Source organism: Onychomys torridus, chromosome 5 (genome assembly GCF_903995425.1).
Source record: "Onychomys torridus chromosome 5, mOncTor1.1, whole genome shotgun sequence".
NCBI lineage: Eukaryota > Metazoa > Chordata > Mammalia > Rodentia > Cricetidae > Onychomys > Onychomys torridus.
In genome coordinates, this window is record NC_050447.1 from 114,329,034 (window position 1) to 114,356,376 (window position 27,343).

Genomic DNA, 27,343 nt, shown 5'->3' on the forward strand with positions numbered 1-27,343 from the left:
TCTCAGTGAAAACCAGGGAATGGTTCAAATATCTCCAAGTTTGTGTAAAGGCTGTGAGAAGTGGGAAGACCTTAGTTTCTCTTCCTGTCTTTACAGTCTCGAGGAAACCGATTGTAGAAACCAAGGATTTCCCGCAGGCTTGTCAAACAACCAGACTCAAGTAAAGCAAAACATCTGTCCTGACTTCATCTAGTCAGAAGTATCAGTCCTCTGTTCCCAGAGCTGTTCGCGCACTGGTGATAGATGGTGAACAGGGTCGGCTCCTGCTCTTAAGCGGCCACTAGGAAGCCTACACAGGAAAGAAATGGGGAGTCTAGAGCACTGAGGTGCAGCAGAGAGGAAGCTACCCCAGAAAGCCCACAGCTGGCCTGCAATGGGAGGAGCTGAACAGCTGGAAAGATGGAGACACAGCAGGGGGCAAGTCCAGGTGCAGGGAAACAGCAAATAAATCACGTTTACACGTTTACACGTCTGAGGAGTCAGAAGCTGTCTGCAATGGCTGTATCCATGTGAGTGAGGAAGACAGGCTCTGACTGGAGGCTGAGAAATGATGGAGAAAGCAGAGGGACTACCAGGCTTCACAGCTGATACGTTGGGTGAAAATTTACCTTTCATCTGCCCCTCATCCCAGGAGACAAAGTAGGGCAGAAGGAACAAGGATTCTGCTATTCTGGGAAAGGGGTACCACACATAAGGCAGTTTACAGTCCATAAGGATAGATGCCATACTGTTTTCAGAACCCCAGAGACAACAATCCTTTCCTATAAGCAAATGGCACTCTTCCTTCATGTTCCCAAGTAGTTCACTCACCTCGTGGTCCAAACATGTTGTCTAAGAAAGCATTAACTTCATTATCAAAGGCCTTCAGATGCTCCTAAAAGAGAGGGGAAAGATTAAGCAGGTTTTTCTTTTTGAAATTCTCAAGTCACTTCAAGCAATGGGGAACAAAGATTGAGAGGATCCAGGGTTCTGGGAAGGAGTTTCAGGTGATTACTTTGGTAGCAGCTGGTGTGATGGCCTCAGGACAGCCTCACACAGAATAAGCTCCAGATTCAAAGTAGAGTGTCATGACCCCTATAGCACCTCATGCTCAGATACTCTGACAGGCCAGGCTCAGAGAGGAGGATTGGTGCTCCGGCATCTGAGGAGAGGACCTGGATGGCTCCAGCTATTGACACTAATCCTAGTCACTCTTTGATCCTGAAATTTCAAGAAAACAATGGGTTTTCAGTACCCCGAGGAAGCTTGGGAGGGAGGCTGGGGAGTAGACAGCATTCAGGAGCACCCACTACAGCCAGCCAGTGAGTTAGGAACCTTATCTTCCTTATTTCATAACATCCCTGTAAAAAGTGCTTGCTAAGTCAAGCCTGAACTTTTGAAAGCACCGTTTTATCTTTGGCTTCCATGGGGGGTGTCTTTGAATTCCAGATTTGAGAAAGGGCAGTGATGCGCCATCTTGGCAGGACAGAACACCAGCTGTGCAGCTGTGGGTATTCAGGTCTGTGCCAGACCTTCCATTCTTCAGCAGATAAGGGTATTAACCTCACAGATGGACTCATGGTGGTTGCCACACCATGGACAAATGTTTGAACTTTTTTGGTTTGTTTGCTCAGGTTCAAAATCCATTTTCCAAAATGTAGAGAGCTAAGAAAGCTCTGATTAGTAGGCTCCAAACTCACTGCTGCTATAAAGTTGCAGAAATGTACTTACAACGTGGAAACAAAACACAAAAAACAGGAAGAGAGAGCAGAGAAGGAAAAGAAATAAAAGGGCACCCAGTCTTTCATTCTTTGCCATTCACTAAACACTGATGCCAGTGCTTTGTTAGATGCCAAGTGCAAAGTCAGCTGTACATAGTCCTCATTCTCATGGAGTTCTCAGTCTAGAGAGTAACTCAGACTTCCAGGGCTAAAACATTATGAGGCTCTTAGGGCTATACTAGAAAAGAGCAAAGGCTTTAATTCAGATATCCTTGAGAAGCAACAGGAAGAAATGAAGTTCTTGCTGAATTCTGACCCTCAGGGACATTGTCTCAGTAGAGAAGAATAGACATTCAGGAGAGTCACAGAAGCAAGCATACCCAGGTACAGCTCATCTAGGAAACCCTGATGACCAGGGTCTCTAGTGGCTCATATGGTAGAAATGCAGACAATTTTGGGAAAATACAACTGTAGTGACAGAAAGCAGATCAGTGTCTGCTTGAGGACTGTAGGGGAAAAAAAGCATCCTTCAAAAACAAGGGCTAACTAAGGACACTTGCACATGTGCATAAGGAAGCCTGTAGCCAACAGGACTGTATTTCAGAGTATGCTGAAGACATCTTCAAGCAAAAGGAAAATGATGCCACATGCAAAGGCCCCGGGTTTAGAGAAAGGCCCCGGGCACCATAAGTGAATCGAACCTAAAAGCCCTACGTAGCCCAGAGGACCCTAAGCAATCTGGGCTGCCTACCTAATGATGTCCACTATTAACACAGGACCCTTGTGCCATCTCTACCACCATATTCACCTCAACTCGACCAGCTGAAAGCAGCACTCCTAAGATCTGCTTCTCCTCCCACAAGTATGAAGACCACCTAGTGGTGGTCCATCCAGCAGACTACAGGAACCTTGGCAGCTTTCTTGGGACATGCTCTTGCCCTAGCCACTGGCTTCTGTGAGCACTTGGGGAACAAGAAAGAGCAAATTTAGCTTTTGGCCACCACAGTGCCAACTGGATGCCTATCCATTCTAACTGCACTAGTTGGAGGTCAAGTCAAACCAGACTATCTCAAATGGGGGCTCTTTTCTGGTCTGCTCCTGAAGCACATCTTGAGCACCTCACTAGCTTGGGTTTACCTCCAGGAAGGCTTCATTACATTTGGCCATTAGCATCATAATTAAGAGCCATTCTGTAGAAGAAGAGGCAGAAGGCTGGGAGAGATGAGCCCCATCCTGCCCTGGGGAATACAGCACCGGAGATCTCGCCTCACCTTCCTCTTCCTTCTATTTCCCCTTCTTCCTCCTCTTCATACTTCTATCTTTTGTCTTAGGTATTTTACAGGCATGTCCGTGTACGTGTGTGTGTGTGTGTGTGTGTGTGTGTGTTACAGCATGTATCTGGAAGGCAGAGGACAACCTGTGGGAATTGGGGGTTCTTCCCATCCATTATACAGGGCCCAGCTATCACACTCAGGCTGTCAGCCTTGGCAGCAAGCACCTTTGCCTGCTGAACCATCTCACTGGCTCTATTTTGTAGATTTTAGCTTTTGCCTATGGTGACATTGTATTGTATTTTAAAGCATGACTCAGAATCTTGAGTGTTTCTTCTAGTAGCAGAGATTTTGAGACTGGTTTAAAGACAGAATAGGCATTTTCACCAGAAGTTCACTGCTTTTCAAAACAAGCACATTAAGACATAAAACAGATGGCTACATTTGAGTGTAACAGTGTAAAAATCTTTACCTCTCTTTTTATGTGTTTCCAAATAGAGTAATACTGAAAAATTCAGTGACAGCAAATCAGGAAATGTGGTGTGATTCCAGTGCCAGAAATTTCCCAAGATCCTCAAGCCAGAACTAAGTTGTAGGGAACTCAGGAGAAGGAGATGTGGACTGTGGAACATACCTTTACCTTGTGTCCAGGGCTCAGGATGACTGTCAACCACTGAGCCTGTTGGTTGATTCCTGGGGATTATTCTTTCCTATTTCCCACTCAGTGGACTGCAGTTAGGCAAACCAAGGGTAACATATGCAAAGGACCCCAACTCCTTGACATCTAATTGGCCATTACAAGAGGAACTTGTTTTGGTGGTGCCCTGCTATACAGCCCAGGTTGGAATTTGCAGTTCCCTCACCTCAGTGTCCTGAGAATAGGAAGTACAGACACGGACTGCCACACTTGGCTCAGGAACTAGCATTCTTACTGGGCATACAATGTGGAGAATTTTAGAAAACCAAATAATTGTCATTAACTCCTTTGGCTGGCTGGGCCAGATTCAGTGATCTCTACTGTTTGCTCAGCCTCCCTGTGTCCTTGTCCTCATGTGCACTCTGCCCCAGGCCTGTGTGATTCCTGGAGTGGTCCTCCTGCATCATATGCTTCCTCTGAGCCACTGCGTGCATGCGTGCATGCGTGGATTCTGCTTGCTAATGCCTGGATGCTTCTTAGGTGCTTTTGTTTTCTCTGCATTTCCCTTCTCTCAAACTACTCAAAAGCCTCTTTGTCTGACACGTTAGGGGTTCCTTAGCACTTGTGGAATGCTTCTCTTAATGAGTGAGTTCTCCAATCACCCAGGACTGGGGCTAACAGGCTCTAGGGCTATACTTCTGCCTGCTCCCCTTTGACAACACTCTTCTCTTCCTGGCAGGTTTGACTGTATAGGACTGGGCATTGGGAATTTGTCTTTGGCAAGTGATAAGTGGATCAGAGAGAAGAGAGACACTGCAAAATCTCCAGCAAAGCACCAGAGTGAGGCTGGAGCAGCAGGCTGTGCTAAATGTAAGTAGTGGAAACTGCCAACTAGGCAAGCTCTAAACAAACAAAAATATATTTCTAGTATTAGTAACTGAACCCAGGGGATTCTGGATTCTTGGCAAGGCCTTTGCTGCTGAACAACGTCTACAGCTCCAGTCTTTCTTATTCTATATGTTCTAGCCATCAATGTTCAGTAAAGTTTCAGTAATAGGCTTTCAAGAACAGCTTTCTGGAGTGTGACAGGGCATGGATGCACTCCTCCATCTGCTTCTCTCTGCACGTGCTAGAGTGGGAGGACCGACTCTCCCTCTGCTGTCAGCATGCTCAGTGAACTGGTGGGACAGTCCACTTTGCACAAGAACCCAAGCAATGTTCTGAAATGCAGTCGGCCCAGACACTGCCCTCTGAGTGTAGAGCAAGGGACACTAAAGGAGCGATGTCAAGGGTAACAAGGCCCTGTTTGCCGGGGTTCCCCACAGCTGTCCCTCGGAGCATGAGCAGAGAGAAAACAATACTCAAGAAGAAGAGGAGAGCTACATGTGGTGGAACATGTCTGCAACCCCAGCACTGGAGAGGCCGAGAAGGAGGGTAGTTGAGTTTAAGGTCAGCCTAGGCTGTATAGCAAGATCCTGCCCAAGGAAGGAAAAGAAAAGAATGTTCTTATATTTACAAAGACACCGAGTTTGCAAGATAGGAGTATTTTACAATCTAAGTACTAAAAAGGATGCAGGCTTCCTCTTCAACTTCCAGAGAACACTGCAGGAAGTCTGGTACCGAGGACTCTAGGACCAGTACCCAGTAGAGTTGGGGACACTGGGCAGGGCAGTAGCACAGCAACACAGCAGTGTGCAGCAACCAATCAGCATCCATAGATGGAGGAGACTATTTGTAGACATGATGCCTGCCCAACAAAGGGTGTCTGAGCAAGAGAAGATGACCACAGATGTCACAAAGCAACAGGCCAAAGTCAGTCATGACTAACCCTGGTAACCTCCTTCAAAGAGCTGATCTGGTACATGTGCCTCTGGACACAGAGTAATTGAGGGAATTTTTCAAAGCTGGGGTAAGAACAGGTGAAACATAAATCATACACACACAGAGTTGTAAGTTCACATCCAGTGTCTATCCATGGAGTGCAGGATGGTGCTTGGTTATCAAAGACACATCAAAAGTTGAGCTAATGTATTTATTGCCACACTGGGGCCTAATACATAATGGATGAGCACTCTACCACTGAGCAATTGTCCTAGCCAAAAGCATACTTGAAAATATATTCATAAGGCATAAATGATTTATATATTAACTCAGTGGTTAAAGATATGTTATTAAATATATTTCATAAACAGGAATGTATTATATTAGCTTCTTTCTAGTCAATTTAGAAGTCATGGTTCTTCATTGGTTATCAGAGAAACGCAGATTAAAATAATAGTGACACTCTTCACCCAAGTCAGAACGGTCTTTAAGAAAGCAACCAATGCTGGTGAGGGTACACTGTTGATGGGAGTGTAAACTGGTTCAATCACTGTGGGAGTCAGTATGGAAATTTCTCAGCAAAACAAAACTAGATCTACCCTATGAGCCAGCTTCAAGATTTCAGGGACTTCCCGAGGGACTCCGAGTCAGCATATCACAGAGCTCCAGGCCCATCAACGTTCACTGCACGCTACTCACACAGCTAAGTTACACAACCTATCTTGGTGTCCCACATAGAAGAGGGAACTTAAAAACACATAGAATATGTGTAGAATGACATTTCCAGCAATAGCAAAGAACAAAGGTGTTTGCAAGAAAATGGATGTAACTGGAGATAATCATATTGAGCAAAAAACCTAAACTTGGAAAAACAAAAGTTAATTTGTTTTCTCACTATGGTTGGTAGATTTCACATAGATATATAAAACTGTTTATACATACATGGTAAGAAAATAGAGCTGAAACCCTAGGAGAAGGCAACCAAAATGAGAAGGAGGTGGGGTTAGAAGGGGGACACAACACGCTCAATGTATGCTTCTCTGAAAATGTGCTTATGTAACATAGTACTATGCACAGTGAATATAAACAATGGAATCAATTTGAATAACTTGAATAAATGCAAGCCACTGAAAAAAAAAGTTAGGATCTTCCCTCCAAGAGAATGGAAATAAAAAGCAAACATTTTTCTTATAACAGTTTGACCTTATTAAAAGATACTAATACCTTAATGTTAATTGAGTAAGATGAAATCCACTCACCCTGAACAAGGAGGCCCACTTTCACAGTGAGCAGTTCTAGTAGGTCAAAATCTTTGCCACAGCCATTACAACCTCTGCCTTCACAGGAAGTGGTATGCTACTATAAAACTCCTTGGAGACTAAGCCAAAGCCAGATTTCTGTACTCAGACTAGTCAGGACGATTGCAGTTTCTATGTCTTAGGGACACGGGAAGAATGAGGCTCATTCACAAGTAGCAGCGGCAATGAAAGGAAATTGTGTTCGCCTGTGCCCTGGTTGTCAAGTGCCGAGCAGAGGGGAAGCAGGTCGGCGCTTCTCATGGACAAGTGCTTTCCCTTTGAATACGGAACAAAGCAAAGCTTCTCAGGCTTTCATGGGAAAGCATGGGCCAGATTTGATTCCTGATTTTCTAAGCAAAGGTCATATCTGCTTTATTTCTAGGTCGAGCTATATATTATAAAGATATCTACAGCATTTCAATATCTTTTTTGATTAAGTCAGGTGTATTTCAACTGCTAATTCCAACAAGAGAACCCAAGAGGCATGTGGTTAGCTTAGTTTTTACTTTCACTTGAGCTGTGAAACCAACTCCTAAAGGACTCTGTTGGGAAATAGGCTCGAGCCCTGCTGAATGAAACCCTTTGGACACATCCTTCTATTTGGCAGTGTATCATCATCACAGTCTTTCCTAGAAGGTGAAGGATGTCACACCTCTCACTGATGAGTCATTAACTCAGTGTCAGAGGAGAGCCATAAGAACAGCAGACCATCTGGAGGCAGAAGAAAGCTTGGGCTGTGCAAAGACCTAGAATTTCATTCTCTTTGGCCTCTGTGACAGAGTACTACAGGCTAGCTTTAAGTCCTCAGCTTTCACATATTTCAGCATCATAGGATGTTAACAGTTCATGTTCATCACAGTAAATCACAAGGCAATGTAGCCAATGGATATAACCTCTAGGGGAGGGAAGAGGGTAGTGACAAAGGATCTGTCTACAGATAATGGAAGCAGAAGACAAATTATTATGAGCTACACACACGGGACAAAGCTAGTGCCTTTGCAAACATTCTATCAAAATAATATAAATGTAAGACTTTGATCCTCATTTTCAGAATTCAGCAACATCAGAAATCCTGTTTTGGATTACTGTTTCCATACCTTTAAAATGAGCACATTAATGAAATATTACTAACACTTTTCTTACTATAAATATTTCTATTCATTAGGCAGTAGAAAGCACTTTGTAGTAAAAATGATCCTAATTAAATGCAATCATTTTTACACCTCTTATTGAGTCCCTGGAGACTACTTTTGAAAATTACTGTACAAAAGTCATTCAGTGTTATGAGTACATGCTCTCTGAGGCTTTCCCTCTCCAGCTCGAAGTTTTAAAGAGATAATGAATGTTTGTTCTCCCGACCTCTTGTCCTTTCTTCTCTTCCAGTCTCAAAGCTGAATGGAAGAGCGCCAGATTCATACAAAAAGAACTGACCCAGAGATATTGCTGACCATGTATCAGCAAGCAGCAAATATGAAATTATCATGGATTTCGAAACAAAAATACAGAACTCACAAAAGGAACCTTGACCTAATTGATGGACTATGTGGAGAGAGAGGCTGGTTAACACGAAATGCCTGATAAGTTTGTTCCCAAATCCCACAGGCATATGTTTCAATTTCCCATCTAGATATTTCAGAGATATTTCAATATACAACCTTCCTATGTCCCTGCATCTTAGAAATTCAGAGAAGAGAGGGCCTCTCGCCTTGGGAAGAGAAGACTTCTGGGGCCTCATTAGCAGTGGTGTGGCCAGGGCAGCAACAACAGATGGCTCTGCAGGGCCTCGATGGCCTGCATAAATCCCGCCAGTCAGAAGGGAAACTTTGTATGTTCTAATTTTCTTTAAAGGGCTAAATAAAAAACAGCTTCATAAACATTTAAGAAAAGCCTAGCTGTTCAAAGCCACGTGTATAAGAGAGTACAACCAAATTCCTTTTGAAAAGTATGTGCTCAATCTGTTCCCTAGAGGAACCACTAGAAACTATCTGATTTCTACAAAAGAAACATTCAATTACACTGTTCTATGTTATGATATTTTGGTTTTGAAAAAATATTTTCTAGACAGACTTCTTCATCTAATTTTTCAACTCTCAAAACCTTCTTTTAGAGCATGTGATTACTGTGGTTAATGCAACCATGGAAGCTCTGTAGTGTTTTTTCCTCCACTTGTAAAAGAGAAGACACAAATCCAGCAACATCCACAGGTGGTGGTGGTAGCCCGGGGAGGGAGGAAGAAGATCCCTGCCTGTCTGTCCTTCAGCAGAGATGCTCTCAGGACTGGGCTTCATTGGTGACATTCCCTACGGTGTTCCAGTTGTTTCTCCAATAAGAGCCAAATTAGTATCTGGAGAAGCAACGACTGGAAGTTTCCATCTGGTTCGATAAAGAAAATGTGTGTTGGGTTTAGGCATTTTAGAAAAGTTAAAGAGATGCTAGACTGAATATTTTCTCAAATTATTGCTGGTGTAGAAAGAGAAAGTTGAACTCATTTGTATAGCTTTAAAGCAGACCTAGGCTGGAAATGTGGATGTCTGTGGCAGCCAGCAGCAGGCCCGGAAGAAAGGTCAGGGTGGGTGGGCTGTCAGGGCAGGTGTCCTCAGTGACTCTCAGGTGGGCTGTGAGGTCAGGTGTCCTCTGTGAGTCTCAGGTGGGATGTCAAGGCAGGTGTCCTCGGTGACTCTCAGGTGGGCTGTCAGGGCAGGTGTCCTTGGTGACTCTCAGGTGGGCTGTCAGGGCAGGTGTCCTTGGTGACTCTCAGGTGGGCTGTCAGGGCAGGTGTCCTCTGTGAGTCTCAGGTGGGCTGTCAGGGCAGGTGTCCTCTGTGACTCTCTCAGGAAGAGCAGCAGCGGTCCATCCCACTTACAGCTTGGTTGGGGCTGCAGTGTTCCACCGCATACATCTGGAATCCGATTTTAAATAGAGAGCCTCCTTTGCTGCACCTGACAAGCAGGCACTGTGGGGAAGACACAGTTGTCGACTGCACTGTGTGCATGCCCACAGTCTCCCAGTACAGGGGTCTTTTGACTACTAAAAGACTTAGGAAGAAAGCCACTGGAAACAGCCACAGAAGAGGGCTTGCAGAGCTTGCTGCAGAGTTGCTGTTCACCAATGTTCATCTTATTCTGCTGTTCTCTGGGCTATAGACTCTTCTAATGGAGGAACCACTCAACTTCAAAGAAAGCCAACTGACTATGCCAACAATGGTTACTCCTCCCCAGGTAACATCATTCAGAGTAAAGCCTATTTCTGTTAAAATTTTTTAAGATTTAAGAATCCCAGAAGAGATTTAAGATTTAAGAGCTCACATGTACTTAATGGGAAGTCAGGATACAGAGGGCTGCCATGGCTCAGATACTAAATAAAATCCTACTTCGTCATGTGGCTTTTCCCAGTTCCACAGAAACCTTAAAGACGGATGTTTCACCGTGACACTGATGATCTCTCTAACAAGGCAGGAAGCAGCAGAGTACGAGTCAGGAGACCCAGGTTCTTCTCTGGACTCCGATGAGTGAAAGCTGTGTGGCCATGGACTTCATTATCTCAGCTATACCTCCTTCCTGAGACAGTGGAAGTAGCTGCTGCTAAAACATTTCTCACTGGAACAAGGATTTTTTATTAAGAGTTCATGGAACACTAATGCAATCACAATATCCAACTCTTTAAATTTCTCGTCTTTTTTTTTTTTGTTTTTTTGTTTTTGGCTTTTCGAGACAGGGTTTCTCTGTGTAGCTTTGTGCCTTTCCTGGAACTCGCTTTGGAGACCAGGCTGGCCTCAAACTCACAGAGATCTGCCTGCCTCTGCCTCCCGAGTGCTGGGATTAAAGGCATGCGCCAACACCGCCTGGCAAATTTCTCGTCTTTTAACAACAGACATTTGTCAGTAACAAGCCAATATTGAGAAATTTTCAGTATGAATACTTATGCATTTCTCAAACTTGCTTTTCAAAAAATATATTTTTGAAATGTAACTTTAAAAATATGAAAATATCAATTTTTATTATAAACACTTTCTCTTTGCATACAAATCTACAATAAGGGCCTAAGAATTAGCTGTGAAACATACAGTGTTGCTATGAACAGAAATCAGCTCCCACAGGAGTGATTTGTCAATAATTTTGTCATTGACTTAAGTTGTGTGTGCACAGGTCAGAGGACAACTTGCTGGGGTTAGTTCTCTCCTTCCACCACGTGGGCTCCAGGGATCCTGCTCCTGTTGTCAGGGCCGACAGCACGTTCCACAACCTGCTGAGCCATCTCATGGGCCCTGGAGTGATGTTTTTAAACTCCAGATGAAAATGGGAACTGCTTATTGACAGTTACAATTCACAGACATGTAATTCCACTTTCCACCCAAAGCTGGAATAACAACTTTCTACCCCATGTTGACAGTAACGTCCCTAACTCCCTAGGAAAAGCCCGTAGCACATGCTGTTTTCACTGGTTCTCATTCGCCGAGAGCTTTGGTGCTCATCTCTTCCCTTCCAGCATGACTTGAACATCCCACGTCTTCCCTCCGGAGTCACACACGAGCAGCACTTGTCTTCCACAGGGTGGCTCTTGGGCTATTTGGAAAGGAGGCATTTGAACTTAGCTCCTGATTTGCAGCCAATCAGCTCCAGAAGCTCTGCCTCCCTTCTTCCCGCCCTCCTCCCCTCCACTTGTCAGTGATCTGACCCTGCTTTCCTTCTTTCCGTCTTCCACAGAGGTGGAGATCCACTGCATATGAGATTTCAGACACATGCCTGCTTATGTAGTATTCTCAGGACTACCTCACCTTCCACAGCAGTGCTTCTCAATCTGTGGGTTCTCAACCCCTTGAGGTCAAATATCAGATGTTTACAGTTCACAACAATAGCAAAGTTACAGTTATGAAGTAGCAGCAAAATAGTTTTATGGTTGAACATCACGACAACATGAGGAACTGTGTTAAAGGGTATCAGCACTAGGAAGGTTGAGAACCACTGTTCTAGAGCATTCCCTTAATTTTTTTTTTTTTTTTTTTTTTTTTTGAGCTGAGGATCGAACCCAGGGCCTTGCACTGCTAGGCAAGTGCTCTACCACTGAGCTAAATCCCCAACCCTCTTTTGTTTTTTAAGACAGGGTCTCACTATGTAATCCAGGCTGACCTCAAACTCAAGGAGATCCTCCTGCCTCCACCTCCAGAATTTGGGGATTTTGGACCAGTGTCACCATGCCTGACCAGCATTTGCTTCTGGATTCACTCTAGTTGTCAACAACGTAAGTGAACACCCTGAGAATGTGGTAGAACTATCAACTCTCTTATATTCTAAACACCGTATTTCTACTGAGAGAACCAATTCCATTTCCCCGAGTCTCAAACTCTCCCCTAACTGTCTTCTTTCCAATGGATCTAATTAGGATTAGGTGTGGGGCAGGGGTGATAGACACACATTTTACTCACATCCATCAAGCAAATGACAACTAGAGAGATCCCCTAAAACTCTGTTGCTTCTCTTAGAGGATGTTTCTTCCTTGGGGATTTGGTTCCTAGCTTTGGATCTAGATGTAGCAGTTTAACTGTATAGTAGATTAAAATATACTACTCTAGAAAAGCATATCCATATCTTTCATGACAAGCCTTCTGCTTACCAAAGAGGAATTACTGTTGACTAGAAGCAAGCAGGGATCAGATGAGTCGGGTGCCCCTGAAATGCACTAATGCTTGTAGGGTTTCCTTTCCTTTCTACACTTTCAGTGGTGAAGGAAGATTAATTTTCCCATGTTATCTATTTAGAGTTGTCAGGACCCTACTTTCTATATTTTGTTCATTTTAAGATAAGGTATCAAAAACTCCTAATTCCAGAGTTACTGTCACTTATGTCCTCATTTTATATAGGACACACGTGTGACTGATAACGCAACACTGAATGAAAGTGGCCTTGGTATGTTCACACCAAGTACTGGGTGTAATACAGGCTACCAGTGCATTTAAGTCCCTACTCAGGCATTGTTGGTGACAAGCAAAGTAAGTGAGGCTTAGGCAAGGAAGCCACACTACTCCATTCACAGCAAAAAGCTACTATTGTCTGCAGGAATGCCAATTCTTGTCACCACCCTTCCATGTGTGGTTTTTTGGGACAGTCTGGAATTGGGTATTTGTGAGATGGTCACCTGAACTGCAGAGGACACAGCATGGCCCGCCATATGTCAATGCAAAGAACAGGTATGGATATGGCTTTCACATGAAGAGCACACTCTTGGGGGAAAAAATCTGAGTGGTCCCTTCGCTCTCTGTGAGATGAAAATAAACATCTCACAACAACATGGCTGGGATATTAAATAATTGCTTGTTTGTAAAACTATCTATGATAGCTCAAGACACAAAGTTGGTACAGAAGAGACAAGAAGTAAGTGTTCTGCATTTTCAAATCCCAATGTGGGGCACACTGACTCTGCCTTACAACTCCACTGCCACCTTAATTGAATACTAAAAGGAGTGGCACTATAGAGAAGGCATGTCCTTTAAGTAGCCTGTCTCAAAAGTGATGACCTTCTTTTATTATTATTATTATTATTATTATTATTATTATTATTATTATTAGTGTGTAGAGGATGAGGATGTTATGGCATGTGCATGCCACGGAGCTGTGTGGAGGTCAGAGGACAACTCAATAGAGTCAATTTTCTCCTCCCACCTTCCATGGGTTCTGGGGATTAAACTCAGGTCATCAAGGTTGTGTGGCAAGTGCTTTTCCCTTCTGAGCCCTCAACAGTGATGGCCTTCTTAATTAAAAGGGAAATGCAGTGGTTTGATAAGGAGAGGCAGGCATTCCAGTTAAAGTGTTTTGCTGTTTTATCTTTTGGTGCTGGCCTCAAATCCAGGGCCCTGTGCCTGGTAGCTAAGTGTTCTACCACTAAGACACATTCCCAGTTCTCCAGGTGAACTGGAGAAGACAGCCTAAGTGTCTCAAAACCAACACTGAGTGGAAAAGTTAATTGTGGAAGAGAAAGGAGAGAGGACATGACTCCCTGACATGAATTCAAAGTTGTAAAGCACAAATATTTATGCCATGCAATTTGAGCACAAAAGTTCTCCTTGTTCCAAGACATTTCTCTCTACATCTTATCTCAGTTTCCCTGTCAGTAACCAACTCCCCTCGCACTGTGGAAGTGAGTGCCAACAGGGACAGTTATTATTGCTGAGAAGACGAGATTGGTTGCTTGTGTATCTGGTCACGCTCTTTCCACTTAGGGGACAATCAGCTTATATTTTCCCCACTGTTGACCATATCTTTCAGTTTCTACAATGTCCCTTCAGATGTTGATTTGGCCAAGAGATCAGACTGGGGTCCAAGGAAACAAAAGTCAGTCTTCTGCCTGTGACTCACCCTTCTTGGATACGCTCTTATGGGGCAGACCTTGGACCTCAGGCACTAACACAGATCCCAAATTTAAACTTGGCAGAAAGATATAAATGTATTATGTATTATGTATTATGGGGTGATAGTTCAGCCAGTAAAGTGACCAGGTATGGTAGACCCATTTGTAATCCCAGCACTAGGGAGGCAAGACAGGCAGATCCCTGGAACTTGCTGGTCAGCCAGACTAGCCTGCTTGGTGTGTTTCAGGCCAGTGAGAGACATATCTCAAAAACCAAGACCATATCTCAAAAACAGTTCCTGAGGAACAATACTTGAAGTCAATCTCTGACCTCCACACATGCATTCACTCATGTGCATATGCATGCATGTATACACACACAAAATATATCTCATGCATGTGCTTAAGTTCAGTCATCTTTGCCTCAAATCTCTCAACATTAATTCAGCAGATGTTTGAGTCTCTGATAGGCTAACCATGAAGATAAGAACACAGTAATGTTTTCCTTTTGTTTAACTTCCTGACCTGGGTCCCTGTGACAGACAGACCTGATGTGACCATCACAGAGAGCAGCCGTGTGCTTTTGGAGGCTTTACACACTCTGTATAGGTCATCTACTTGTTTCTGTAGCTTGTTCTGTCATTCAGTATTTGATGGCATCTGTTCATGGTAAAACCTACAATCTAGTTCATTCATCCACAGGCTGCATTTTACCACAGGAATCTAACATATTACTTATTTCCTGATGGATAGTTTAGGTATTTTTATAATTTTCTGTTACTACAAAAATGCTGCTTTATAAAAATCTCTAATGCCCATAAGTAAACATTTCTATGGAGAAAATCTAGTTGTGAAATTGCTATGGTGTTTAGGAAATGCATTTTTAAATTTTTTTTTTTATGAAAACTACCACACTGATCTGTAATATTTGTGAAATTTGCTACTGTCAGTTTTTAATCTTTGTCAAGTTCATGGGTAGGATGTGGTGTTTGTTTGCATTTCCACATTACTGCCGGAGGGAGCTGTGCATGTCTTTACACATTTATCAGCATGCTATGAAAGCCTCCTCTTCAGTGAGCTGTTATTCCCATGACCATCACCACATGCTTCTCATGGTTGCTTGTCCTCTTGCTTCAAAGTCACCGTGTGTCCTGCATGCTACCTTTTTGTTATAGTCACTGCAATCCCTTCTAGGTATCTTCATTTTTTTTTTAAAAGCTTGGCCTATGGTATCTTCTCATCCATGCCAAGCACACCCTACCTTTGACCTATAGTTCCAGCCTAAACATTATATATTATGTTTTGTGCCAAGAAATTACCCATACCATACCCTCTATTTGCCAATAGTTTTAGTGTTTCATTTTTCTTTAGCCTTTTAATGATCTAGAATCCACAGTGTCGGGGGAGACCTGATTGTCTCAGCATAGTTCCATGTTCTTCTGTGACACTACCCTTATTCAAGATCAAAACCTGCCCATCTGTCCCCTTCTGCTTGCCTTATTTGGTTGTCTATTTAGAACTTTCCATACCGCTATAACAAAACCAAGGATGCTCCTTCCTGTGATCCTAATGACCAGAAGTCAGGTCGATTTGTCAACATGCTGGAGATGTCCCCATTCCTGTGCTTCGGCTTGGCCGTGGCTGTGGATGTATGTATGTGGATGTCTACCTGCTCCTTACTGGAGGTCTGAGCCATGAAGGCACTTGAAGGCCCTAAGAAAAGTTTCCCAGCAAGTCATTAAAACCACAGAATTGTGACTCCCAAGTAGCTGCATAAACTAATTCCCACATGTCTACACAATTTGCTTCCAAAGTGTTAAAAAGTAGAAGAGACTGAGTTGGGTCTGTACAGTGCACAAAAATCTAGTGTAAACTGTTTTTCTATGATGGACATCAAGTCTCAGGAATTTCAAATATCATACGTTTTCACAATACATAAACAAGCCACAAATGACTGCAAAGTGTACAGTTTTCAAGATACCCCTTCTGCTAGGGAGCTGGCCTACATTAGCACTTTGTTTAGGAAAGGAGTTTGCTAACACAAAGGTTAAGTACTCAGATTAACTCCTGGAAGGAAAAGTCAGCTGACAACATTCCTCTGTGAAGACTTTTTTCATTTTATTTTTGTAAGTCCATTAAAATATTGGACATCTATGTTACACATACACATAATTACAATTTAAAAACCTAAAAGGGAGGGCTGGAGAGATGGCTCAGAGGTTAAGAACACTGGCTGTTCTTCCAGAGGTCCTGAGTTCAACTCCCAGCACCCACATGGTGGCTCACAACCATCTGTAATAAGATCTGGCGCCCTCTTCTGGCCTGCAGGGATACATGCAAACAGAACACTGTATACATAATAAATAAATAAATCTTAAAACAAAACAAAAACAAAAAAACCTAAAAGGGGGCTAAAGAGACAGCTTAATAGTTAAAAAGAATGTGAACTACCCTTGCAAAGACTCAAGTCCAGTTCCCAGCACCCACGTCAGGAGGCTCACATTCACTGCACCTCTAGCTCCAGAGGATCCAACGCCCGCTTCTGGGCTCTTTGGGTGCCTGCACACACATGCACACACCCCTTCCCATCTCCATACACACAAACACATAATTTAAATTTTTAAATGAATAAAATCAAACACTGAATGTTTCAAATGGCTAAAGTGACAGTTATGTTTTGGTGCAGTGATTTTTGTTTATTTTATTTTATTTTATTTTTTTAACTACACTTTCCTGAAACTAATATATTCCTTTGAAATGACTTAAACTAAGGAATCACTATTGCAGGATGTAGGAAGTCTAGAACCAAGTGGCTATACATTTATACAATATATAGATGTATTATAATGTTTACATGTGTACATGCAACACTTGGTTCTACATTCCTCAAAGTAGTGTATATATTATTTTCTGTTACTAAAATCCAATTATTACAAAAAAATTCTCTGTAAAGAACTCCACCAAATAAAAAGCTAAAATAATGACTCATGAGTAAAAATATTCTTTAAATATCTCTTCTCCAATGATACATTGTTTTAAAAAAATACCCAATTCCTAGTCACACTAACAAGCTTCCCTCTGTCTATAGCATGCCTGCTGTCTCATCCTGCTCTACAGTTTTATCCATAGAGCATCTACCTTCTCATATGCTATTTATTAAAGTCTTTATGTAGAGTCCATATTTATTGTCTGGTCCCCTTCTATGTACCACAAACATGAACTGACATACTTACCCTGTGAATAAATATGAAGTAAATAATTATCATAAGTATTTGCCACATAAATGAATTCCAAGGAAATAGTATCTAGTGGAAAACAGTATTAAAGTAGTTGAAGGAAATTCAGAATTTCTTTACAAATATGTTAAATCAAGCCAGGTGTGTGGCACATGTTTGGAATCCTAGCACTTGGGAGGTGCTGGCAGGAGGGACGGGTGTTCAAGGTTACTCTCTCAACTACCTTGTGAGTTTAAGGTCAGCCTGGACTATTCTGTCTCAAAAATAAAACAAACAAATACGCTAAGTGCCCCCCCCCCTAAAAAGCGCTGTTTTAGGGAAAAGTCAGTTTGAGAACTTTTAATGCAATGTTTGTCAAACAAATAAACTGAATAATTACTCCTCATCAGGGTTATGAGAAAAGCAAATATACACGACACCACAAGCAACAATCTGGAGAAGACAAGATACACAGACATGAAGTGAGTCCCCAGTCCACCAGTTGCTAGTTACAAATTACAAAACACAGGTGTCAAGATACCCCTGCCACTAGCAAGCAGGGCTACTTTAGCGCTTTGTTTTTAAAATTCTGAATTTGTAACTAGACTCTTGAGTCTTGGTATCCTCAAACACGGGGAAGCTACGAATCTGTTTATCAAACAGTCCTATTGTGGTCTGGAATCTGCAGTAGAGATGGCAGGGGAAATGCTCACTCTTACAGACTGGGTGCTAGAGAGAGGTGTTTGTTTTTTTTTAAAAGCAAGCATTAACAAGCTATCAACTAAACAGATGATGCCAGGATGTGTTTTTGTACACTAACATACCAAACAAACATGTGTTATATTTCACAGTTTTAGGGTTGGGGCTAATCACAAACGAGGTGTGTGCATGTGATGCATTTTACTTGAAAGGGGGTGGATAGAGAGTCAAGCCATGGCAGACTGAGTCACTCTACCAAAAAGTGAAGCAAGCGCTCTGTTGGAGGGCAGTGCAGACTTTACCCAGAGACCCAGAAACTTAAGGCTGCATGGTTCAAAGTCCCCCGGCCTGTCTTCCACAGCACACTCACTCCAGCGAGGCTGGCTCCCAGCACTTGCAAACTGTGTTTCCAACGATCCCTCCAAGACAGCAGAGCCTTTCATTCTCCGCTTACTTTGTGCTCACTCATATTCTTCAAGGTCCCACCAATTTTCATTAGCTCTAAACTGATAGACAAGAAGCAATGCAGTTTCCCTATAACACACAAATCCAATGATTTGCTTAGATTTAGTAACTGAAGGAATGAGGATACAGTGGGAAAGGCAGAGATGGAAGAAATATTCTTGAGTAGAGTGTTTTTAGGGGCTAAGGCCTTAGGCTAAGCACCATTGAGAAGCTCAAGTCAGGCAATTTGATGTGGGTGGTTGAGCAAATAGCTATGGCTTAATCTGATTACAGGAGGCTCTCTGGATTGCCTAAAGCTGTTATTCAAATCCATGGCAGTTTTTAAAGCAGGCACTTTGTTGAGACATGAGAGCCTCTACAGGGAGACTCACTCAGTAAGAAAATGGTTTTTTAAAACACACATGCAAGCTGTGTTTCAGGTTTTCCTTTTTCATCAATTACTTGAATAGAATTTTTGTAGCCTCAGGGATCTGAGGATGAGCCAATGAAACCTTCCCACATTTTCAATCTTCTGAGGTGGGGGCTTGGGAAATCCTGAATGTTAAATTTAACATCCATCTTCATAGGGATATAAGGTTCTCTTTCAATGTAAATGTGTTTAATCAAGGCAGTTAAAAACCTCTCTAGTTCATGCATACAGGGAGTCACAGCTGTAAATCAGCTGTATAGTTGGAGATGCCCAAGCTTCAGTAAGCAATTGCCATCTACCTATTGGGAAGGGCTTTATACTCAGTGTCTCATCTGAGCTAGTCTTCACTATGATCCCATTCTAGAGATGAGAATGCTGAGCTTCACATAGCTAAACAACTTGGGGGACACAGAGACCAAGGACTGGAACCCAAGAGTGTGGAACTGAAGAGAGAATTTTTAAAAACGAATGAAATGAATGAAAAGAATTAACATATTATTAGCTAAGCCCCACATAAGCCCCATGTCCAGATGCTCAGAGCCTTGGATTGGAGAGTAACTAGGTTAACCTCCTACAGAATGCCTCTTCCTCACACAACCACCCTTCCCTACTTCCTTCAAAATCTGACCTACATCTTACTCTTGAGTCTAGCACTAGTCCAGACCCGGCCTGATTCATCTCTCCCACAGCTGTCTACAGTAAAGCACTCACTGAACTATCCTAGCATGAACCAGGCTCTGTGAAGACGCAGCCTTGTCCACAAGGTGCTCCCAGGATGGTGTTTCTCAAATCCTTTACCTTCTGTGGCCTTGCTGGTTATTTCCTCTACCTGTGAGGTTCTAGTCAGCTCTATATATTGTCTTCCCACACACCAAAACCGACCCAGTCACAATCCAGGATGGATCCCAACGCCCTGAGGCACACACTGAACATTTTTACAAGTACCCCTCATTGTTTCAGTTCCAGAGCACTAGGTTTCAAATTTGTGTGCACTTGATTCCCGGCGTGCAGATCCCAGGCTCTTCCCTCAGGAGACAGGCATTTGTAGGTTTCTTTGAAACCAGTTTTAAAAGAGTAAGTTACTCAATACAGAGAGCAGATTTTGTTTTTTCAGAGAAGAGCAAACTATTCATTCCAAAGTCTGCACCAAGGACTGTTGTTACAAAGGCTTGTTCTGCCATAGGGGGCAAGTGCTGATAAGATTAAGAGTTCTCTGCAGAAAGTCCAAACCCAGGGAAAGAGAAAGAGGAGCCAGTTAACCTAATTTGCAAAATGAACTTGACAGCATCTAGCAACAGGGGTAGAACTTTTCAAATGGCTGGTGTCTGAGCATACTACTGTTTAACGAGAAACGAGGCTCCCAAAAGTTACTAGTTGTGGTTGCTTTGTGCTTGGCATTTGAAACAGACTTCAGGCTGTAAGTTGCAAAATGACTTGTGATGAATGCCATTTCTTTTTAGGAGTTAGAACACCATAAAAAGTCCAGAAAGGGGGCCGAGTGTATTGACGATACAAAGGAATAACAACTGCTCGGCCTCTGGAGTAGGATGTGAGAGAACCTCCAGGAACATTTTGGATAGGATGTCCTAGCAGCATTTCTGCAGAGCCAAAAGTACCCTCCTGCTCAAGCTGAATTTGCCACTGACCAAGGGCTATGGAATCTGATTTCTAAGCCAAGAAATCCATGGGTCTGAGTGTCCTCCCTCGGGGGGTTTAAGGAAGGCCCTGAGAACAGGAGCAGGGGGGCTCGGGCACACAAGATGCTTCTTTTTCCAGACACAGAGAGGAAAGCCAGCTGAAGAGTATACACTGAAAACAGCTTGCTAGTCATGGTGTCCACACCTCTTATCCCAGCACTCAGAAGGCTGAGGTGGAGTGGCAAGTTCTAGGCCAGCCTAGCTTCTAAAGCGAGATCCTATCTCAAAACAGAACAGAACTGAACTGAACAGTGTTTCTGCAATATAGACACATTCATCTTTAAAGGTACAAGTTAATTTCAATCTAACTCCTTAGTGTGATGGCCAATAAGTATTCTGACCCTGTCAACTAAATAAGGGTCTCCAAGTAGTCCTAATACCTACAGAATTCAAAGATCTCACAAATCAAGTTCTGCCTAATCACACGAAAGATATAGTTAAAGCACTGTGATTAAAACCAAATGATAAACTCTTAAGACATAAAATGTGCAAAACTGTTGTTATCATTTCTGATGGTCTTAATATTAAAGGCATTCTAATCAAACCAGAGACTACCTGATGCTTGAAAGCTACTCGTCTCCTATATGGGTGCTCCTATTACATAAGTAACACTTATATGTTCCAGATCTTGTATATATGAAATAAGACTCTAATGTTTACATATTTAATATTTAAATGTGTGTGTGTGTGTGTGTGTGTGTGTGTGTGTGTGTGTGTATACACACATATTCAGGTTGACTATCTAAAACGTTTTGAGTACTGACATAATGTCACAGTAGAATATTCCACTCCTGACCTCATGGTATAGTCAAAACATAAGTATATTAAAAATGTTTAAAATAGCCTTTAGGTCGTATACAAAATATTTTATGAAAAAATAAATGAATTCTGTGTTTAGAATTACCATGCTCAAGATACGTCATTGTGTTAGGATTTGTGCTTACAAATACTTCAAAATCTTGAAAAAAAAAATCCTAAAATCCAAGCTACTTCTGTTAAGAAGCATTTCAGAGAATGTTCAACCTGCATAGGCATCCATGTGTGTATCCATGTGTGTAACTCATGGGGTAGAAATTACACAGGAAAGTTACTCACTTTGCCATTCTACTGAAATTAAATGTTGACTTTTTATAAATGTGTAAGAAGGTCCACTCATGTTGACTAGTGGATAAGGCACTATGGAGGAATGAGAAAGGTACCTCTGCATGTGACCTTGAACAAATTCTCTTCTTTGAAACTCAATTTTCTTACCTATGATGTAAGCTTAGTGCTGTAGGATTCACTTTCTTATGAGGGAAACTTCAAAATAGTATGTATAAAAATGCACTGAAAAACAGCTAATGTTTTAGCTATATTAAAGCCTAATTATGTTTAAATGAGTACAAATATTAAATATTCACTAATACAAAATAGCGTTGTTGTACTTGCAGCATGGGCAGGGGCTCCTATCATTCTAGGGATGTACACTCCCACATTTGGAGTCAGAGTCTCTCACTCAATCTGGAGCTTTCCAATGCAGCCAGATTGGCTGGACAGCAAGCCCATGGATCTTCTTATCTCTACTCCCTCAGCACTGAGATTACAATGTTCTGCACCATGCCTAGCTTTTGGGTTGTTGATTTCTATGTGGTGCCAGGAATCTGGATTCAAGTCCTCTTGCTGGCACAGCATCTCTTTACTGATCCCCAGCCTACACGTATTTAAGTTAAAATTAAATGGCCAACTACCACAAATATATGTGAAGTGAAAAGCTACCAGAAAATTTATAGATAACAGCTTTGTCTATATTAAGAAAACATTCATTTCATTTTAATTTCAGTAAAAAAGTAACACTATAAATTTCATTACATATAAATAAGAATATATAACCTGTCCTCTTTTACAAAGTACATTATTAGATACAATTACAGAAATGCATCTTTTGGTTTCAGGAAGAATTTATGATTAAATTATAGATTTTGTGTTTTAAAGTAATAGTATGATCACAAATATGACTGTGAAATGCAAATGCAGCTCCAGGAGGATACACAGATGATAGCTTCTTAAATATAACACAGGCACAGGCCTGGCTGCACTGTGGTAAAGCAAATGTTGCTGAATGCCATGGCAGGCCACTGTCTGGAGGAATGTACTGTGCTTCTGCAAAGCAAATGGTTATTCCTCAATAGACCCTTACAGATAATGGACGAAAAGCAGTGTGGTGGGAATCAGGAGTTCTGGCCTTCACATTCTCAACATGCAATAATGTTTAGTGCCTATGATATGCTAGCATCACCCTAGGATGATCACCTAATAGTGAGATACATTACTGAACACAGACAACAGCTGTCCTCCAGAAGTTTGAATTCAGTAAGAGATACAAAGTCAAAAGACACCATTAGTAAGTATAGGATTAGAAGAGGCTGCAAGCACTTGAGTGGACTGTTTGTTAGTAGTTTTACTGAGGTGTATATGGAGAAGATAGGCAGGGTCTGCTTTCAGTAACGTGCTTATAGGAGATCTAATCACAGTGGTGGAAGAAGAGAGACCCATGACTCTGCAGGGAAGAGCCCGGGCTGGGTCCCATCTGATGATAACAAAATAATCATATGCAAAAGATTAACCCCACTTAGCAAGTGGGTAAACAGAGTGTCAGAGTGAACATTGGTCAGAACCATTGGTCATCCAGCTAGCACTGAAGCTGGGTTTTCCGACCACCTGTCCTGTGTCCTGTGTCTGTGTCATGCCTTTTCTGCTTCTCACCAAGCATCACTCAGTGGGAGGTCACCATTGTCATGGTCGCTGCTATTAATAATTGGAGCCACTGATTTCTCCTGAAAGACTAAATGAAGCTCATGTTCAATAAAGTTATAAAAATGTTTTTCAGGATCAGTTTTACTTATTTCTTTCTGTGGCTTATTTCCCTTTTCTTTTCTTGGATGGATCATTTTAATACCGGGCTGTCACTTAAAGTAATTATGACTCTTTGGATATTAGAAATGAACTACAAAATAGAAAACATTCTGAGTTAACATGAGAAAGTACTGAGGGAAGAGTAGGGAGATGTGGCACCCAATGATTCAATAATATCACTTCTCAGCAGAGGCAAGAAATTAAAAATCAAAAGACAAAAACAAAAACAAAAACAAAACAACCAGAAACCTTGTAGGAAGGGCAAACATGGCAGAAAGAGTAGAGGGGAGGAAAACACTAAAAATAAAAACATTTCAAACAAAAACCTGAGAATATTGGACAAAAAACAACATGAAAGAAAAGAATGGACCAAGAATCAGATTTCTAACAGTCACCTAGAGAGCTGGTGGAATTACCAGCAGCCTGAGTGCAGGCTGAAAGGTGAGCACCTTTCCTTGCTTAGTACTGGGTCTAAGGTGGCAGCGAGGTTCTCCTGAGTGGAAAGGGTCTCAGAGATAAGAGATGAATTTGACGTGCCTGCTACTGAGAGCTGTTTGTCCAATGTAATGACTACCAAAGCATGACCAACTAAAACACAGACAAGCCACCCTGAACTGGCATGAGCTATGAGTATAAACACACTAGAATTTTGAAAACAAAAAAAAAAATTGGAGGTTTCTTTGTTTCAGACAGGAAATCCTTTTATAGCCTAAGGAAGCCTTGAATTCACAATCCTTCTACCCCAGTCTCCTAAGTGTTATGATTACAAGAATGCACCACCATGCCCAGGACATACTTTGAAGATTTTGTGTGAAACGGATGTGTAAAATTCCTTAGCTTTTTGTATTGGTTGCAAGTGGATGTAACACTCACCTAGAGTGGATTAAATGTTAAAATTGCTTTCCAGAGTCTCTTTTTCAAATGTGCTTACCAGAAATTCAAAGTCACATATATCCTTTATATCATATTTCTATTAGATATAATGGACTCATAAAGGACATGATCTTACTTATTCCTCCCCCAAACCTTATAAATTTGTATCTTGAGACAGTTGCTATTGCTCTGGCTGGTCCTATGGCTAACCCAGGTTGATCTCAATCTCCAGGGCCTCCTACTTCAGTCCCCCCAAATACTAGAATTACATGTATGCACCTCAATGTCCTGCCATAGTATCACTTTTTATGGAAGAAAATCCTGAGGTCACATAGTTAAATGTGAGGCTGAGATTCAAACTTATGACACCAGATCACATCAACTTCAAAACAAGTTATGTTCTCAAGTCACTATATGGTTAGATTTTAGATTGTAAATGGTGGAAGTAACAATTCATTAAAACGGTTCCTTGTCAGACTTAGTGATGACCTAATCTCATTACTCATAATTGAAAACAAAAATAGGTAAATGTGTGACTTCTGAAGATGAGTTACCGACAACGTTCACACAGTTTCACTTTCTTGGGCTAACAAGTCTCCACTGCAACTTCTTTCCTTGGTGAACATCTACTCGCTACTCGAAACAATTCCACACACACACACACACACACACACACACACACACACACACCCCACAGAAATTAAGTGGACCATACCTAACTGTTCAGCAGAGGAAAAACATCATTGACATAACTCTGAACAGAAGGTCCCTGCCTTCTGAACACAACTAAAATACATGATACAGATAGACTTAACACATTTCCAGCAATCTTTCAGACCACAGTCTTTGAACCTCCCAAACTGAAATGCATTTTATTCAACCTTTCACCAAAGAATTAAAATGTTGAGCTTACCTAGCTGGATAACTTAAAAATACATTGTGCCTGGTATGGTAGTTCCATCCTGTAATCCTAGCACTCAGGAGGTGGAGGCAGGAGAATTGAGAGCTTGAAGCTAGCCTTAACTAAGAGATTCTGTCTCAAAAAAAAAAGTTCAAGAAGGAAAATCTTATTTTCTTATTTTTTGCTAGAATCCTAACAGTAAAATCTCCTATGATACAAACTGAAATAAAAAATGAAGCATCACTAATTTATGTTTAGTTCACTGGTTTTAATTTCAAAAACAAAGCTTTAATTTCTATCTGGACAAGACAAGCTGAGGACCACCAGCTGTACAATCTTAACTCCATCATTTTCAAATCTTCTCATGTCCATGCCACTGACAGTTTGTCTCTGGTTATAATAAACACACTTCTCTAGACCAATAACAGACCACTGGCATAAATTTACACTGTGCAAATGGGAAGGAAAGACACTTGACTAGTATTTTTGGCTATTAGCCTAGTTAGCAGAGCCATCTTTGACTTGGGAGTAGAGGAATCTATCAACTGGCCCACTTACTTACCAACGCAACCCCCACTCTTTCTCCCTCTCTGCCCCAATTCTCAAAAGTGACACTGCTTGATTTGGACACAGATTTGAAAATGCTTATTCAAGGAGCTCAAACGATACAGAACAAAATTGTAAGACTTTTCCTTGACGTTGGCTCTTTTAAGTCATTGCCCATTGACTGCTTCGTTGAGTTAAATATTCTTGGAAGCTTTCCCTAACTAAAATCTCTGGTCTACTTTGGAACAAAGGTTGGGGGTGGGGTGGGGGTGGAGGCGGGAGGAGACAGAGAGCCAGTTAGCGCTGAAAATGCTCTGTCCACTGGGATGTCTGGAGACTCAAGTGGCAGAGGAAGCATGAGGCAGTCACCAATATTCTGATCAGTGAGTCCCTCCTGTCCAAGAGTAGAGTGTGTCACCGTCCTACACGGCACTTTAGATTCTCATCACCTATGACAAGTGTTCAGTTCTTGTAGTAATTCACTTCAAGGACACTGCTGTCTCCCACTTAGCATAGCACAAAGTACTTTCTTTTGCTTTTTTTTTTTTTTTAAATAAATGGTATGTGTCACGCACTGTGGACAAAGACTGTTCACCAAAATTTGCATTTTGGTGATGGAGACATTCAATACACTAAATAAAGAAACAGATTATAGCACGCTGATTAATAGAGAAAACAAAATGAAGGAGGTAGGGAGAATAAGAAAGTGACGGCTGGGCTGGAATTTTAGTGCTAAGACATTCAATCAAGTAGAGAGGGTGTGGGAGGAGGGGGCAATCCAGGGCTGCCTGGTGTCAGGTAGGGCAAGAAGAGCGGCAGGCGCTTCACCAATTTAACAAGCCCTGAAGTGGAGGCGAAAAGACAAAGACCAATGAAGACAAATGCGGATTTGAAGACAATCGCAGCATTGGCGGACTTCTTTTCTTTAGCGGGGAGGTGGTTTATTTATTTATTCTTGAGACAGGGTGTCTCACCGTGGCCCAGGCTGGCTTCGAACTCGCGGCAATCCTCCTGCCTCAGCTCCCCCGAGGGCTGGGACCGCTGCCCGCCCAGGACCGGCTCCCTCCGAGCCCAGCAGCACCCGAGTCTCCGCCTTTGTGCCCAGGCGCCTGGCTTCGCAGGGGGTTGTGGGGGCGACCCTCCTCGGCGAGCGGCTCGGGGAGAGCGTTGGGCCCCGGCTGCAGCGCCGACACGCCCCCGCGCCCCGTTACCCGCCGGCGCCCCGGGAGCCCCCGCGCCCGCACACCCGGGCCCCAACGTCCGCCGCCCGCCCGGCGGGACGAGGCGCGCGGCCCCACTCACTCACCATGGCCGCGCGGCCGCGATGCGCTGTCCAGGGTAGCCGCCTTCCTCTGCGCCGCGCCGCGCGCCGCCCGCGATAGTCACTCGCCCCCGCCCCCTCGGGCGCGCGCCGCCCGCCTCCCCGCCCCCTCGGGCGCGCGCCGCGGCCGCCCGGCTCCGGGCCGTTTCCTCCGCCCCGCGCCGCCGCTCGCCCTCGGCGAAGGACCAGGCAGGGGGAGGAGCCGGGGGGCCAGGGGGCCGTGGGCAGCGAGACCGTGGTCCCAGAGGCCTGCGCGC

General features: G+C 42.8%; 1 protein-coding gene across 2 annotated transcripts in view; it reads right to left on the bottom strand.

The window, feature by feature from the left end:
- The window catches only part of Elovl2 (ELOVL fatty acid elongase 2), a 43,621-nt gene extending 16,498 nt beyond the window's left edge, over positions 1 to 27,123 (bottom strand). The window contains exons 1-2 of one of the 2 annotated variants that reach the window (XM_036188815.1): positions 27,072 to 27,123; positions 811 to 874 (exon numbers count right to left, since the gene is read on the bottom strand). In XM_036188815.1, the coding sequence (XP_036044708.1) occupies positions 811 to 874; positions 27,072 to 27,074 (67 nt within the window). In that variant the 5' untranslated portion in view covers positions 27,075 to 27,123. Of the gene's footprint in view, positions 1 to 810; positions 875 to 6,688; positions 6,879 to 27,071 lie in introns of those variants that run through there. The other variant, XM_036188816.1, reaches the window with a different exon arrangement.
- Between the last annotated feature and the right edge of the window lie 220 nt (positions 27,124 to 27,343).